This window comes from Corvus kubaryi, unplaced genomic scaffold, assembly GCF_017639235.1.
Source record: "Corvus kubaryi isolate FWS band 111438036 unplaced genomic scaffold, C.kubaryi_AGA036_p1.0 37361, whole genome shotgun sequence".
NCBI lineage: Eukaryota > Metazoa > Chordata > Aves > Passeriformes > Corvidae > Corvus > Corvus kubaryi.
Genome location: NW_024581118.1, coordinates 682,903 through 701,318, shown reverse-complemented (window position 1 = coordinate 701,318; position 18,416 = coordinate 682,903). Strand labels below are relative to the sequence as shown.

General features: G+C 43.7%; 1 protein-coding gene across 2 annotated transcripts in view; it reads right to left on the bottom strand.

The window, feature by feature from the left end:
* CUNH1orf21 (chromosome unknown C1orf21 homolog) overlaps window positions 1-18,416 on the bottom strand; it is a 116,029-nt gene that overhangs the window by 62,612 nt on the left and 35,001 nt on the right. For both annotated transcript variants that reach the window (XM_042033856.1, XM_042033854.1), the window contains one exon: window positions 8,687-8,892. In XM_042033856.1, coding sequence (XP_041889790.1) covers window positions 8,687-8,780 — 94 coding nt within the window. In that variant the 5' untranslated portion in view covers window positions 8,781-8,892. Of the gene's footprint in view, window positions 1-8,686; window positions 8,893-18,416 lie in introns of those variants that run through there.

The following is an 18,416-nucleotide window of genomic DNA, read 5'->3' as shown; positions in this document are numbered from 1 at the left end:
ATACTGATGTCTGAAAAGAAGGAGTTTAGTAATAGCTAAAAAAAAAAAATCAAAGTAAGAAATACATGCTTAGAGCACTTGTATTAGATGGGTACTTTCACCCTAAAAAGATCTCAAGATGCACGCAGTTCCTACACTTAGAAATACAGTATATCATGGAATCAGAGGATCATAGAATCTGCTGAGATGGAAAGGATCCACCAGGATCATCAGTCCCACCCCTGGCCCTGCACCCCAGCAACTCCACCCTGTGCGTCCCTGATAGCATTGTCCAAATGCTCCTGGAGCTCTGGCAGCCTTGGGGGCTGCAACCACTTGACAACAAAATACAGGGGATAAAATGCATGTAATTATAACAAATACAAGCTTTAACATAATTTAGGAGACTTCAGTGGAAAAAACCAAACCACTACACCCCCTTTTTCCCGTCTGAATAGCTCAAGATCATTCCTGAATCCATAACTCCTGAAACAAAAGTGACTCCATGCTCTTGCCCAGTACCACAGAACATGAAAAGCTCTGCACCCCAGTTGCCCAAACAGCCCCTGCAGTGCTCCCATGACAAGAGCAGAAAGGAAATACAGAATTTAAAAGCACCCTAAACGCGACCCTTTTTGCCAGAGCCCCCACTCGTACAGGTAAGAAGAAAAGGTGCATGGCAGGGCACAATCACACCTGCTCAGCAGAAGCCAGGCTTTGTTTTTCACAAGCACATGAGGCAGAAACCTTAACATTTTCCAATTTTTCCCATTTTTTTCTGGTGCTAGCTCAAGACAAAGCACTGTCAGTCTTGGGCCTCTCACCAAGGAGAACATGAGACCATTTGGTTGTAATATTTATTTAAAATACCATGATGGCACAGTGTTTTGGAGAATTACCTACTGGAAAAACGCCTTCTACATTCACTTCTTCTAACCTATAAAGGCACCTTTGGCTGTGTATGCCAAAGGTACACAAATACTTCTTGGTCAGGTACATTTTCTTTGTATTTAACAGCTACTTCTACCAGTAGATATTTTCTATAAAATTACAGCCTCAAAAATTTCAGCCTTGTGTTGCTGAAATGAATACACACCCATGCAGCTACATAAGGCTTACCTGGGGAATTGGGAATTATTCCCTAGAGTGAGTCTTTTCTGGCCAAATTTCAGGCTTTGGTGTTTTCTCTTGGTTTTTTTTTTTCCCTCCAAATTTGTGGTCCACTAATAAAACACCTGGAAAATGACTAAAGGAACACTGCAGTAATTGAAAGTATTGGCATTTTTACCATGATTTTTCCTCGTTTGCACCTACAGGTAGGCAATGAATGCCAAAGATTCTGTCTTTAAAAGGTTAAGTGAAAAACTAAGTGTGTCTGTACCATAAAATAAACGGATTTCCTTGAGCACCAAGGCTGCCAGAAAACACATCCTGGCTCCTTTCTAGCCAGCGCCAAAGGCGGATGTATGGCCCTATTTATAGCCCACTAATGCAATTGTGAAATGCACACCCCTTGCACTTCATCTGTATGGGCTTGGATTGGACTCTCCATGGAGCTAGGCAGCTTGGAGGAAAGGTCACTCCCAAGAATAACACCATGTCTCTCTGTCCACATTCCAGAGCCTGTAGATACTCGGGGTCCCTTGGAGCCCCCCACCCTCTGGTTGCTTTCTGGGTGCTCTGATGCCAACGGGGAGCTTGCAAAAGGGGAAAGCTCACGAGAAAATAAGAAGCAGGGAAGTGATTACCTGCCTGTGATTAATTTCTGCTCCTAAACCAGGGATATCAACTGTTTCTCCACCTTGGCTCACGTTCTGTCTCTGTACTGTAAATCCCCACTTGAAGTGCCGAGTCCAACTGTGTGTGTATCATTCCAAACCCAGCACTGCAAAGATCTGGATAAAAACAGCTCCCTCCCACTAAGGAGAATGACTCTGCAGAATAATTCCCTCATCTAATACCATGCCAAGGGGTTGTAACAACAGTGCAAGAAGATTAACCACCAGAAGAAGCTCATTATAGAGTGTGAGGGCTGTCTAACTAATTTATGGATACCCGTTCTAAGTCCAACTCTCTTTCAGGTAGGAAAACCTCAACAACCTTTCCATGGCAAAGATCTTCTATCCTTTCAGGAAAGTCATCTCTTTTAGGGTCTTTCTGATTATTTTTTTCAAAGGAAAGAACTGAAACAGAACTTCAAATAGGCACAGAGAAATACCTTCAAACACTGTTGCTCTACTGCTTGGACCATTTACAATTAAGCAATTTTCCAGCACCCAAGTATCTAAAAAGCTACTCTCCCATCACTTCTGAACTGGTTTTCTTCTCTGCTGGATGGGTGAAAACAGACACTGAAAACCAATCTTGCCAAAAGAGGCAAGGTACCTTCTTGGAGCCTGCAGGAACCTTTCCACAGACCTGGACCCCACCCCTAAGGATCACCAGATCAGAGTTTTCGTACTTCCCAGGGGAAAAAAAATGGGGAAAAGAGTAGGAGAAGGGAGAACTATTTCAATCACCAGCATTACATACATGCCACAATTAATGGATAGCTGTTGTCAGAGTCCTGAGTGCACTAAGAGGCCACAACCAGCCCCTTGAGACCCCACCTGCATCTCCTGCCTGTGCATCCAGGAGGTCTGTTTCTGCTGAGACTTGGGCCTCCAGTCCCTGCCAGAGCAGGTCTGCCTGTCTCTAGTCCTGCCTCTGGTCCCATGTCCTGGAGGGACCTCAGCCCCTTGTTGTAGGTGTCTTCTCTCCCATCTCTCCTCTCCCTGTCTCAAGCCTCGTCTCCTGGTGCTCCTCACTGCATTCCCTGGACCTGGCTCATTGCATGCCTGGGACTGCTCTTTTTGTATTCTTTATATATCTATATATCTGTATTTCCTTGCTGGAGAGGGAAGAGGAGCTTGTTTTGCTACTCCTCAGAGCCAACCCATAGACCAGAGCAGCCTCTTCCCTCTTTTGTAAAAGCAGCACCTTTTCCAAGGGCTATAAAGATGAGCCCCTTCTATACATAAAAGGTGAAAATACAGTTTTAATTCATATGGAAAACACTTTCTTTCCACATATTGATCATGAATACATAACTAGACAAAACCTGAGGGTGCAGTTTGGTTTTGTTTTGATTTTCTTTAAACTCTGTTGCTTCCTTATGGTAATAAAATAGTAAATTATTGACTTAGCAAAGGTGTTCTCAGAGTTACACAAATACATCATAAACCTAGATAACACATGCAATTTTGTTACATTTCCCACATGAACATAACCAAAGTAGGTAGGGTTTGGTTCTATTCGTTTCTCTTACTTCCTGAAGCACTTGTTTAGGACTGCCCCCTGTTTACTTAGATAAGAAGCAGGCTATCAACAAATTGCTAAACCAGGCAAGGAAAGAGAGAATCACACAATCAGAATGGTTTGGATTGAAAGGAACCTTAAAGATTATCTCATTCCACCCCCTGCCAAGGGCAGGGACACCTTCCCCTAGCCCAGGTGGCTCCAAGCCCCATCCAACCTGGCCTTGGACGCTTCCAGGGATAGCCACAGCTTCTCTGGGCAACCTGTGCCAGGGCCTCCCCACCCTCACAGGAAAGAATTTCTTCACAATCCCTAATCTAAACCTGCCCTCTGGCAGTTAAAAACACAGAGTCCAGTACAATTCTGGAAGATGCGCATGCACTTCAGCCCTCTGCTGCAATGCACACACTCACTCATCTGCTTTTCTTAAGCTTTCAAGCACTGCAGCAAGACCTATTTTACCATAGGAGCTGCTGAAACCATGAACAACGTTCCCTTTCAGGAGCTCAGCCAGAGTCTGAATTTAAGCAATGAAAATCTCCTCCTTTGAAACTCACTGTGATATTTGGTTTTAGACCCCTGAGATTGAATTTTCAGAGAGTGGGTGCCTACAGGCCACTCAATTCCATGGAGCTTGGATTAAGAACAAGTGCCTGTGATTACACCAGAAATATTTTTCACGTTTGAAAATGTCTTTAAAAGAAGTTATAGTCTCAAAGTATGGAATTAGGATACAGCATGGGGCTGGTCCCCTTATGTATCTGTCCCCAGAATGAGTAAGAGATGACACTGCAGAATATGTCAGGACAGCCCCATGAGCTGGAGCAGTTTCTCATGGAGTGTTCACCAGCTGACCACCACAGTCCACCAAATAAAGGCTTCCAGGCAAAGGGAGCTGCGTGTTTGGGTGCAGTGAGACCTTCTGACCCCAACACACGTCCACACTTGACATGACACAAGTTCTGTTGCTTAAGCTACAGCATTCCAGACAGCTTCAGTTCACTGAGGATGGCCACGCTGTCTTCCAGAATAAGGAACTTCTCATTTTCAATTTTAGCTTTTTTTTTCCCTGACAGTTAGGGGAAGGGAGAGGGGTTATAATGGTGTAACAACAGGAAGGTGTTACTCACTGAAAACACTTCTCAGATACTTTTCTCGCTGAAAATTTTAACTGAAAACTTCCCCACTTCAAAGGCCAGATGATCTCCAGAATTCTGTGTACTGGAACAAGATGGGTTTAGGGAGTTACCTCATATTAATTAAGGACATCTGAACAGTCTTGCCAGGCCCAGAGATATTTTGAATTGTCCTGAGCAACATGCCAAGACTGAAGTTTTCAGTAAGATGATACTTCTGGCCTGTTAAGGAAAGAGCCTTCAAAGCAAACTAATCTCCACAAAGGTTTTAACACACTGTATTTGGAGATGGCAATGCATATTTAGGAAAGGTAAATCATAGTCCCAATTTCCCCTTGTTATGCTTCTTCTGCACACAATGTGCATGTTTTAAAGGTTTCAATTATTTTAGCAATTTGGCATTTATTTCAAACTAAGTCAGGGTTCTGCTGTCTTTGACAGTGGACTACGACATCACATGGATGAAATATGGCAGAGACAAGGAAGGAAATACCTGTCACAAGACAGGGATGAACAGAAGGGAGACAATCCCATAAAAGACACAGGAAGAAAGAAAACATCAACATGAGAAAGAAAACTGCCCTAGAGCTTGTGAAGCAATCAGATACTACCATAGAATCCCAGAATGGTTTGGGTTGGGAGGGACCTTAGAGCCCATCTCATCGAAGCCCCTGCCATGGGCACGGACACCTTCCACTAGCCCAGACTGCTTCAAGCCCTGTCCAGCCTGCCCTTGTGCATTAATCAGTTTTTCAATCTCATTACAATACCTTACTGCTGAAGATTTCATTTCCCAGCCTTCTCCCTGCTGTTCTGAGATAACAGTTTATAAACTACTTTGCGTTCAGCTTTATTTAGACAGGTTTAGCAACTGGAACTGCTCTTAACAACAGAAACCCCACCCAGATATTCCCATTTTGTCAGAAGATTCCTACCTGACATGTTCACTCCCCCTTTTGCAAAGCACCCAGGAGCTCCATGGAAACATCTCCATTAAGCCTCTCTGATTAATGAACAGATTCTAGAATATTTTTTTCCCAAATCACATTACCACTTACTTTCTTACAGAAAGAATTACTTCAATAACCTCCTGCCCAAATAAACATCCCATAATTTTTATAAAGTCACAAATAAAATTAATATACAAGAGATGTTATATTATTAAAACATAAGCTGAAATAAACAATGCTCAAGGGTCTACCATGGCATTTTTTTCTTCATTGGTATTTACATATTATAGTTCTTATGTATTACCCTGGAAATCAGCTTTGAAGTGGAATGATGAATAAATGAAGATTTATTATTACTATCCTTATTAGAGGGATTTTAAAGTCATTAGAGACCAACAGACATAATAATCACATTATATTCAATCTTCTCTAGAACATCTCCTTTGATAGGCCTACTAACTCAATTATTTAAATATATATTACAGCAAAATGCAGCATGACTTCTACAGCTTGGGATAGGGTAGAAATTTCTACGTTTTGGTTTCATTTATCAGGATTTGTCCTTACAGAATTCATGGGTTTCATGATGGGTTTCTCAGTTTTAAACACCAGGGTTTCAAATTCACAGTGAGCACCTGGCTCAATGTGTCTGCTCAGCTAAAATAAAAGGTTAAAAGCTGGGGAAGAAATAGGGTACTGGAGATCAATCTTAACCTGCAATGACTTTTAAAAGTTTTAAAAAAAAAATCTCTCAGAAGCCATGATCTCTCCAATAGCCAATACACTTGGCTGCAACCAATTCCAACAAGCAAAAAGAAAAAAAAGATCCAGAGGCTCTGAGGAAGACCACTGCACCACTCTGAGAAGCTCAGGAAATTCTCTCTGGATTCAGTGTGACATCTGGAGTCGAGTAAAAACTACTGATGGGGAAAAAAAATCCAAACACTGCTTAACTGGAAAGTACAGTCCTTACTATTGACTCTGCCTGCAGCTTGTCTGGGGAAGGTGCTGGAGGAAGGAAGGAGAATTGTTTCCAGTTGGGTGTTGTCACGCAGTGAGGGACAATTCCTGTCAGCCACATCCTTCAGACCCCACCACCTGCCCAGGGAAGGCAGCACCAGCACTCTGCCCTTTTCCTTTAATCCTCTCATTGCTGTACCAAATCCCTCAGGATTTCCTCCCCTTGTGAAACATCTGAGGCAGTGTGGCTAGCACAGCCATGAAGGTCATCCCTGCTAGTTCTGCACAGGCACTTGATGTCACGTTAGTCCCCAGCTGCCAACACTGCCCATGTTCACTGTCCATGCACAGCATGGTTTATGCTCACTGATATTCTCAGGGTGTTACTGACACATCAGCCACCTTCCAACCCCACTTGACTTCTGTTTCCTTTACTTTGCAGCCTCCTCCCCAAAAACTAACCTCTAATTCCTTTTCCATCACCTCTTGGCTCCTCATTTCCCTGCCACCCACCTTGGTTTAGCTCTGCCTAAGCATCCTGCAGGGAACTTTTAATCCCTACAGGCAGCACAGATACTCTGTTCATGGCCACTGGCTGGGTGAGACACTTCTGTCCCTTCCCAGAAATAAGAAAGAAAGCATCAGGGTGGGGTGGCCGTGGTACAGGTTGCCCAGAGAAGCTGTGGCTGCCCCTGGATCCCTGGAACTGTCCAAGGCCAGGCTGGATGGGGCTTGGAGCAAGATGGGCTAGGGGAAGGTGTCCCTGCCCATGGCAGGGGGTGGCACTGGATGATCTGCAGAACTCCAGCTCAACCTCCTCGTGCACCCAATTCCTGACCTAGAAGCTGTCTTTCACTAGCAAGGAAAAAATGTGACTTCTATGGTTACCATTCAATAAGTTATTCAAGTCAGACTCTGACTCTGCTAAGAAAGAATCAGTCATGGACTCAGATCTTTAGGAATGACAAATCCTGTACCTAGACTAAAGCATGAGCCAGAAGATGGTTAACAGCAGGTAGAACCTCTGACAGTAAAACAGGGAACGATTAACAGCAATGACATGGATCCCAGAACAGCTAAATGATACTGCTGACACCAGTTCAGCTCTATAAATGGGAGCCTTTCAAAATCCCTTCTGTCTTCTTGATCCTCTGTCTCCAGAAGCTACTTTAAATTTCCTGTGTTAAAGTTATGGTCTTTGGCCCACAGCATGTGGTTAAACTACCACACATAAAAAAGACTGAGATGCACATTTTGCCAAAAATTTCTCCCTCACTAAGTATCAGCTAAAATCTACACTCAAATTCCTTCGAGCAGCTGATACAATTTTCTGCTCATGACAGCACTTAAAGCCTATTTTACACAAAAGCAATGTACTGAGCTCACAATTCCAAACCCAGCATCTCCCAGGGAAGAGAAGGAGTACTGAACTGTCCTGAAGTTTGTTGAACAACTACTTTGTCTTCAGGTAACACCTTTGGGAATTCTTACTCTGAGATCCACTGGGAGAGCAAGCTAGCCCTCAGAAAGGCTGGGAAAAACACCATGGGGGTTTGGTGGACTCAGTACCAAGGCACCTGTTTTAAGAATAACAGTACCAAGGCAGCTTATTCACAGCTGACTTAACTTTCAGACAGGTATCTGGGCAGATCCAGAAATTTCATTTCTGAACAGTCTTTCAGATAATTCCTGACACTTTTAAAAACTGTATTTAAAGATTTACAACTTTATCTAAAAACCACTTTGTGTATACTAACAGAATCTGGAGCAGAAAAAATGTGAAGCTGACTACGGTTTTATCTCCTATCACTTTACCTCTCCAGATGGACAAGACCTGGATCACAGTGAAACAGATGTTTTCATCCCATGTTCCCAGCTTCCTAGTACCACTAAACCCCTCAGTTTCTAGTTTCATTGTACCTTCAAATCCTGTTTTCTACAGGACTTCAGAACTAATGTTTTATTGCTTTACAGGACAACAGAAGTGAGGAATCACTTTTCTTACTGAACAGATTTTTATTTTTAGGAAATGAGTCAACTATGCTGGTACCCAGTGACAAACATAAAGACACATATATAAATACATGAGGGGGTCGTGCAACTCGTAGTCTTTGAACTATTCCAGGATTTGTGGAGGTAAAGACAGTGCAGTACTGTACATCACTTAAAATGTTATTTTTTCACTAAGGATTTCACCTCTGTTTCAAGTGTCGTGGTACCCTCCCCTGGATGGGCCAACTGCTCTACCACTGTGATATATTTTAACATGTATTTTACTTTCTATTTCATGCAAGGTTAAGACTCCCACATACACCTTCCAGAACATTCATGGTGCTGGGAGAAAGACAATCCTGTGACACTCACCCCCAAACACATCTCCGTTCTGGTAGTTCTTGCCCTTCTGAGTTTCCTCTTCGTTTTGAACAGTAGACACATGCTTGGCGGAGGCACAGCCCATAGCTTCATTCAGACAGCTCCAGCTGGACCGAACCACAGATCATCTCTAGTGACGTCCACTCATCCTTGCAGAAATAATCCACCTTCCTGCTCGGCTCTCACGTCCCTTTCACCTAAACATGGCCAAAGAGAGAGGAAAACATTCACACAAGGTACCCTCTACGTGAGGAGCTTCAAGGAGATAAAAAGTGGGGTATGTGAGGAGGAGCACAAGGGCACAGACTCCATGGCCTGAGGCTGCTAAAAGCATATTCCATAACATCTGGTACAGGCAGGTCAGGATAAAGGCACCTCCACTCTGCCCTGGGACAGAGCACAGCAGTTGAACTCAAAGCCTCTTCCAGCCTGATTCTTTAATCCATGGCTTGAAGAAAGCAACACACAGATCTGTTTCCCACCCAACCAGCTATTCCCACAGAACGCAGAGAGTTTTGGGAGAGGAGATAAGTAACTGTCAATATCTGCTCCTCCTGCTCCTTTTACCAATCTACCCATGAAGCCAGATTTCTTACAAAGCATTTTACTGATTAAGAGCTGCTAATTCCAAGTGTTCAGACAGAATAACCCCTCTCAATCAATTAAAGATCTTATGTTCCCAGATGTGAAAGGTGATAGCCAGCTGTATTATCTTTTCTCTACATGTTCATTATTCTACTCAATCCATAAAACCTCCACCACTCAAAGAGACAACTATCCCCATTTTAAGATGGAACTCCCTGAATAGTCAAGATGTCATATAAAACAAAAGGGAAACACTGTTCTGCACTGTTTGTTCTGCGCTGGAACAAAAACTACCTCAAAGTTTGGTGAGCTGACCTGGTTTGCCTTTGCACCAGCCAAACTTTTCAGAAGAGAGAAAAGCGAGAAACTCCCCTTTTTGCCAAGTTTTTTAGTTCAGCTATAGCGTAAGATCATATACACACATTTCTTAATTCATTACTTCTGAACATGTACTTTTTGCTCCATGCTGACCACAAGAATTTTATGTGTAACACAAGACAAGCACTCTTACCTAGGATAGGGAGAGCTGGAGCAAGATGCTCTTTAAGGTCCCTTCCATCCCAAAGCATTCTAGACACAGCAGTATCCATCCCAGCAGAAATGTATAATCCCAAGGGAAATCGTGAGGTTCCTTTCCCTGAGCACTCAGCACCAGCAGCACACCTGCCCCATGCCCAGGCAGCTCAGTGACACATGAGGACATGGTCTAGGAGGCCTCTGCTTCTGCCTCCAGAGGCATTTCCCTGCCCAGCCCCAAAGCCACAGACATGAGGATGTGGCACCCAGGCTCAGAGTGATTCCGCTTCTGCTACTGCAACCCGTGGCTTTCACCAAGCAAGGGGAAGGACTCTGGATGCAGAACCACCTCTAACTCCTACTCACAGCCAGCTTCCCCCTTCTTTGCACAGAGCAGTGCTTCTCTCCACTTGGCGAGGGCGTTCTAGAACATACAATGTATATCTGCTAATCCCTGTTCGCAGCAGCCACCCCTCCCTGTCACCCCTGTACAGTTTTATGTTCAGTACATCCCCCAACATGCTCTACTCCTTTTTTCCTTCTCCCATATATGCACACCTGAGCCTGAACTTCTCATTGCTCCATTCTTCTCTTCCCCATTAGCTACAGCTAATTATGTAGCCCAAAGCACAGGATTTTATAGGATCATAGAAAAGCTTGGGTTGGGAGGGACTTTAAGCTCATCTCATTGCAACCTCTGCCATGGGCAGGGACACCTTCCCCTAGCCCAGCTTGCTCCAAGCCCCATCCAACCTGGCCTTGGACACTTCCAGGGATGGGGCAGCCAGTGTTTTGGGAACTTAGACCAGGCATTGATGCTGCTAGTGGAAGGGAGTGAGCACACCCTTCTGGAGCTATTTTTTTAACACAACATGATCATGTAACTTTTTTCTTTCCCCCGCAGGAAAACCTAGATTTTACAGGAAAAGTCAGTATAAAGCCAGGGAAGTTCCTCAGTTTTCACAATTCAGGGAGGGTCACAGCTGACAGGTCATCCTCTCGTGTCCAAGTGGCAGCCTGCACTAAGATCTTCATCTCACTGTTGAGATCTAAACAAGGATCTAAAGGGATTTAAAGCAACAGCCATGCTGTGCTTGGAGACAGGTAAAGACACACAGGGGTGTGGGAGATGGAGGAGAAACAGGAAACTGGGAAAGGGAACTGCTACCTGGGCTGGAAATGAAATGGGGACTTACCTTCCCAGAGGACACAAATTTGGTTAAAGACAAGAGCTTTTAATGGACCAGCTGAAACAAATGAGGGGGAAGACATGACCAACAGAGTCCTTGCTTCAGATTTCAGAGAAAAGCAGGAGCCTCCAGGTAGACAGGGCCTGAAAACACTGACTTCTGAGTTAAAATACAACCATTAGTATTATTCCAGGGAAAAGGGTGTGGCCAACTATGGGAAAAGGAGCAAGGGAAGGCTTGATGTAACCCTGGAAAGGACGCAAAGGTGTTTGGGTGAGACCTAGGTAGGAGGCTGTCCGTGGGGGAATCACTGCCCACCACAGCTCAGCACCTCTGAGCAGCAGAACTGCAAGCACAGAAGTACCTGTTGAATGAATTATGCTCCTGCCTTATTCAATTATTTTTCCTGTTTCTTTTTCTGTCTCTTAGCAGGGACCATTTACAAAAGGGAAAACAGCTGCTTTGTAATAAAACCCAAATGTATTTCACAAAGGAGCAGTGGGTCAGGTTTCGGGAGGAAATTTTTTTGTGAAGCCTTATACAGCCAACGTGCAGCACAACGAATTGCAAAATATTTAATTACTGATTAGTGCCCAGGACAGTGATGGTCCCAGGACCACTGAGGTGCAGGAACAATCAGGAGCAACAAGACACAGAACAGGAATACAGAAGGATAAAGCTCTTTGGGGAAGAAAAGGAAAAAATATCCACAGTCAAATCTCTCCTGTAGCATTTTGGTAGCACATATCAACCTCTAAAAATACGGTCATGTTTGAAAGCACACTCTGATTAAAGGAAACAGATGGGGATACAAGAACTGGAAGTTTCACCTTTTATATTAAAGAACAGCAATCACAGCAGCACCTGAAAAAGCCATACAATTAATAGTTGGGTTATGGAGGCAACTTCTCCTAGTACCAATAAACTGGGCTGAGAAAGCTACTGCACAAATGACCTCCAAGGTGAGTCTAACACACATTTCCAGGCATGTTCCTTGGACTGCTGTTAACTTAGTGCTGTGAGACACTTCGACATGGATACCTAAACACAACCCAGGGATGGCAGAGGATTTAATACAAAGACCAGAGTAGGAGAAAAGCAGCATTAATTTTACAGGGGATGAAATTTGAGGTACAGGGCAGCACCATGCGCTCCAGCCTTGGGAAACCTCACCTGCCTGAGGACCGGATCCCTCAGGGATGAGGTTTGGGAATCACTCAGAAGTGAGGTGCTGGTCCTCACTCAGTGGAATGCCTGGCAAAGCTTTGGGGATGTGAAACACAGCACTTGACACAGCAGCAGAACAACACATCCGTTCCTCCTCCCCCACTTCTGCACCAATGTAATTTTTTCCTTTTGTCTTCCACAGCATTTTGGGGGCACACAGATTTTCAGAAGCCAAAAATAAAAAGAAAAAGAAAACCTCAACCATTTGCAGTTCACGTTCACCACCCACCATCACTAATTATCAAGATTTGAGAGGCAATTTGCAGGCTCCAATCTGAAAAATGCTAGTGAGAAAAATCTCTTGGGCAGATCAAAAGTGTCTACACCACCCCCAAATGAAATGCAGCAGGTTGAGGATTAACATCTTACATGCGGGTCAGGAGAAGACTAGAGACACTCTCAAATGTTGTACTTTGTCCCTCAGGTTTCTTCTGAGCTAAAAACAGGGGAACTCAACTCTTAGAATAGAAATTACCTTTGGAAACCTTAAGCAATTCCTTTTTTCTTTCTTCTGAGCAATGTCTGTGATGTGTTTTTTCTTTTACCAACTCTTTCAACACTTTGTTAATCCACTCATTATGCCCTCACCTCTCATTTCTGATGGTCAAAGGCTGCATCCTTGACAAAACACATTTTGCTTCCACAAACACTTCATACAAATGGAAGACCTCCAGTGTTTTACAACAAGTGCATGTTAATTCTTCTATTACCACCGGTGTATTTGTTTTCATCTTTATTACATTGAGGTAACCAATCTTTCATCATCTTCAGGCTACAAATACAATCTACAATACAAATCTAAAAGTTTCTTCCCGTGTTGACCATACAGGAAATCAGGTTAAAATTTCACAATGCTCAAGAGATCAAAGCAATGAGTTTCATGCAACCATAAAAAAACCCTAAGCTACGAAGAAACACCACACTGGCTTTTCCTATGAAACAACCTGTTCCAGGCAGAACTCAAGGATTTAACTTACTGCTGTTAATTACATTTATTTCCTATAAGAAATAGGCCTGTTTGATCTCCATTTCAATTTTTTTTCCTAAAAAGAAGAAAGCAGAAATTAATTCTGAATTTGTCCTGCACAAGGGCTGCTGGTAGTTAGCACCTGGAACTTCTCCATTGCGACATCCCTCTTTCTCAGCTACCCTCCACCACAAAAGACAGTTTTCTGGGTTTTATTCAACAGCCAAAAGAGACATTTTTAGAGCCAAAAAGATATCACTTTTTGCCTTTGAAGCTCACCAATGGCCTAAGGACGGAAGGAAAAAATGATTTTAAAAAAAGTGTCATATAAGGTCTCTTTCTCCTCCTTCAAATTATTCAAATTGGCATGAATAGTGCAGTTATATTGAAAATTAACCCGCTGACTTGCTAAATGAGCAGGGCTAAATGAACAGCAGAATGAGAGGTGCAAACACTCTGGAGCAACATCTTCCAGTGACACAAGGGGAAGAAGAAAAGTCAAAGTGAGTGGTGATTTCTGTTCTTTGGGAGCCATGGACAGAACACACTCCCCTCACCCACTGGTACAAACAGCCATAAAATGAAGCATTTTCTACCATTCTATGAATTGTTTGTCCCTGTGATGCACAAATCCTGTGTTTATTACACACTTCAGCCTCCTACTGGAAAGGAGGCTGTCCCAGAGAGCCAGGTGAGCACAGCAGTGACTGCCTGGAAGGGGAGGGAATCAGCTCCATGCTGTAAAACCAGGAGCACAGGGAAACACACCATGGCTTTACACTAAACCAGCACTGACACTGCACCAGCCCAGCTGCCCAGTCCCACAGAGAGCTGCCACATGTCCTCTCCTGGGAAGCTGCGCTCAGCACAAACCCCTTTTCCAAGAGAAAACAGGGATTCTGCAACTAGACAGCTAAAAAAACCCAGCACTACAGAGAAGCTCATCTACCTAGTTTTTCCCAACAGGGAGTGCCTGATTTGAATTAATTCTACTGATTCATATCGTCAGCTTAATACAGGACAGCCTTTGCTCCTCAGCTTAAGCCGAGCCTTAGATTACCTTTTTTATCAGCAATATTAGCTGATTTTCTTTCTTTTGTTTGCAATCAGCATTTCGCTGATCCAATACATAGGGGTTTGATATATTAAAGCAGCAAGTGATTTCCAAATAGAAAAGCTCTCAACAACATGATACTTCCCAGGAGCATCTTCTGCTTCCTCAGATTTTAAAGGAGAAATACCACCAGTAAATCCAAGGAAGATTTCACAAACATCACAGAGTAAAATACAAATATGGAAGGGAATGTGAATGGCATTGCAATCATCCTCTTCATTCACACAGGGTGAAATTAAAGTAAAATCAGTGTGAAAAGCCCAGCAGCACAAGAGATCTCAGTCATACAACTTACCATTTCTGCTGTTTCCAAAGAAAATTACATTCTGAATTTTTTAACTCTTAGATACTTTAAGAGTAGTGATACAAAGATTGCCACCATCATTACAGAATGCATTTCTAATATTTAACAATTTTTTCCCCCTTTCTATGAGAATTAATAGACAAAATATTAAAGATAAATGAGATTTAATTGGCTGGCAACACTGTAGAGTATCTGTTTCTGTTTGCACACAGAGATGGCCTGGTTCAGGTGAGAACTAAAACTTTTCAAACATATTTCATCTGCACCACCTTTTCCAAACCAGTAGCGGTACCAAAGCTTGTCTTTAACATAGAAGCTGGTGCTACTCAACCAGATTTCCAAAGATTCAGGACATTTATCCTCAATACTTTGCAGAAAAAACAAGCACTTTTCATAAAAAATAAGATTATATGACAATGTGCTTCTGCAGCAGAGATTGCTGTGGTTGTTAGGAGGACATGACCGAGAGATGTTCACAGAATCCCAGAATGGTTTGAGTGGGAAGGGACCTTAGAGAGCCCATCCAGTGCCACCCCTGCCATGGGCAGGGACACCTTCCCCTAGCCCAGGTTGCTTCAAGCCCCGTCCAACCTGGCCTTGGACACTTCCAGGGATCCAGGGGCAGCCACAGCTTCTCTGGGCAACCCGTGCCAGGGCCTCGCCACCCTCAGAGGGAGGAATTTCTTCCCAGTATTCCATCTAACATTGCCGTCTGGCAGTTTGAAGCCATTACCCTTGCCCCATACTAAAAAAGACTACAGTCAACACCAGATAATTGAAAACCCACCAGCAACTACCATGAGGGATCTGATTAAAAGCAACAAGATCTTTCCACTGACTTTAGGTGGCTTGAGGTCACTTCCTAAACCTCCAGTTTCAGGGAACAAAGATTGTTTTGTGATTTATGTGAAAATGCAGTGCTGGTTGTGGCAGCCCAGGCTGATGTGAGACACTAAACAGGACTACGGAAAAGTCAGGTTCAATTCCCAGTACATGACTTTCTTGTGTATCTAAGAATAATCTCCAGCACTTATTGTAATGGGAAGGTAGCAAGCACCTGTAAAGTATAAAAAAAGCCAGCAATAAGCTCTCCTATTTAATTTTATTTCTGTCTTCATGGTTTAAGAGCAAGATGTGCTTTACTGAGCAGGACAGAGTAAAAGGCCCTGAGGTAGAGGAACAGTGATTTATACAGTATTTTGTACACATCTAAGCACAGGTCTGAGCATCATCTCCCTTTTGAAGACTCATTCCCGTCTCTGCCTTAATAAAATAGTTTAAAGATGCAACCATTACACCTAAGCAGTTCCCACCATCATGTCAAATCAGACTAAAATAAATGACGTAGAAGCTGCCACCACATCATCAACAAGACCCACTACTTTGGAGGAAAACCTTGAGGGATAATTATCACACTGAAAAAACAGCCTTGTTCTCTTGAATTCCTCTTCTTCCCACCAGGGCTGGGGATGCATCTCCAAATGTCAACACTGACTCTGGCCTGGAGCTGAGCTCTTTTTAGGACTGCCCCTCTCCCAGAAAAAGCAGTGGTTTAACAAGTCTCCCCTAAAAATGTGAAGCACATACTTCTTTATTTTAACAGGAAAAGCATCAGTGGTCTAATACCACCCACTAGTGCAGTAGTGAAGACCTGGAATTTTAAGACTTGAATGTCTGATCTTCATTCTTCATTCTTTCACAACTTAGATTTTTTTCCCAAACTACTTCTTAATCTTTCCTGTGTGTCACCATGAAGGTAGAAATAACCACAGTGAGATGGGTCCTAATGCAGTTATCTGTAATTGCATGTTTGCAGGGACTCACCTCCCTTTAGACCCACTGATCTATCTTAACAGCTCTACAACAGAAAGCCCCACAGTGCAGACTAGTTATTCCCTAGAAAATCCTTAAAAATATCCACAAATGAGATTACAGACCCCAGCATGTCCCTCCGTCTCCAGCTCCATCAGTGAATGATGAACACATACACAGCAGCAATTCACCTCTGCTGAAAATCCCAGCACAGAATTACCCTGCCTCTCCTCGGGAAACTGCTTTAACTCTGCCTTGAATACACACTCCCCAGTTATGCTGTGAGCTTCCAGCTTCCACCCAGAGACCTGTCCTTGTACCCTGGTAAGCTTGGCCAAGCAGCATGTTTGGGCCAAATTCCTGCCCACAGAGGAAGATGGAAGCAGCTGCAACCTGGAGAGGGGGGGCTGGATGTCCCTGGATGCCTCTGCATCCACACAGCGCCCACGACCCTCCCCCCACCTTGCTTCCAAGGCATTTTTCATCCAAAGAGCTGCAGCAGGAGCTACTTTATGTGCCACTGAGGATAAACTTAACACAGAATAACTGAGCTATGCAGAAGCCAAGGGGCTGAGATGCAGGGGACCTGCTGCGAATGTGTCAGCAAGGAAACATTTGCTATATGCACATCTGCTGCTGCTGCTGCTGTCCAATTAGGAGATGGAGCAGTTTCAAGGGGCCTCCTTTTTTTGAAGATGAGCTAGAGAAATAAGAAATCTTTCTTCCCTAACCTGATAACACTTAAATGACAAAATAAGAGATGCTGCTCAAAACCACAGGAGGTGACTCATCCAGGCTGCTGAGGAGTGATCCCAGCACAGGCACCCATTCCATGCACGTCTGCCTCCTCCATGGCTGAACCAACAGCTGCAATTTTGCTAAAAATCAGCAGGTAAAATTCAGGATAAGAGCTAACAAAGCAGCTCACTTCACTCTTAGCTCTTCTGAACAACTGCACAGGGTTCAGCATTTCTACTCGGTTTTTCTTTTATGATTTCCTAACTGTAGTCCCATGGAAATGGAACAAGCAGGGATGAAAGGGAAGCACACTGCAATCTGCATTCCCAAAACGACACTGCTGATTGCTCCCTCCTGCTTTGCAAGGTAACTCCTCAACATCAAGGAGGAGAACACAGACAGGATTTTTGGTGCTGAAGGCCACGCTACTGGAATGTTTGTGCTGCTATGGCTTGATCCAAGAGCCCTATGCCATATCCTATCCAATCTCATACCCTATCCCACAGGTTATCCCTGGGAATCCCCAGCTGGGAGGGGGCCTGAGAAAGCAGGCTGTGATCTGAGCAGCAGAGCTTCAGAAACCTCAAGCCCAGAACAGGCATCTGGAAAAACACAGGTGAGAGAGGAACTGGGTTCTTCTCCTGTAAAACCAGTTGTGATCCATTCCCTACTTTGATCCCACCTCCCCATCCAGCACTCACGCAGGGGAGCGTCTGGACATCCCTGATGGAGGCAAAAACATTTCCTTACTCCACTCCTTCAACACAGATTTAGGAGCTTACTCCAGTCCCAGCTTTGGGCAGGGGCTTTTTCCCTTTTTTTTAATTTAAAAAAACGTCTTAGAACATCATCAGTTACAGTTCCATGCTGAGATGTTGAATGCATACATCCATAACCAAGCCTAGATATTCACAAAATAAGATCTAAACCATGTTTCAGCCTATGATATAAATAAATGAGCAGCAGACTAGCCAAAACCAATTGCAATATTTTCAGTTCATGTTAACACAGTCGTAACTCAAACACAACCAGCCAGGGCAGAGCTGGATCAGTGGCACAGGAGTAGCGAGGGCTGCAGATCTCTCCTCCCACTGATGACAATGAGCAGCCAAGTCAGCAACAGACCTCACTAGGATTTAAAACACAGAAACCAGGTTCTGTCTTCTTTCAGCTACCTACATCTTATTCTAGCTGATAGCATCCTGTCTCTGTATTCTGACTTAAGGTTACGTTTCCCAAAAGTGACCCCAATAATTTTCTGTGTATAG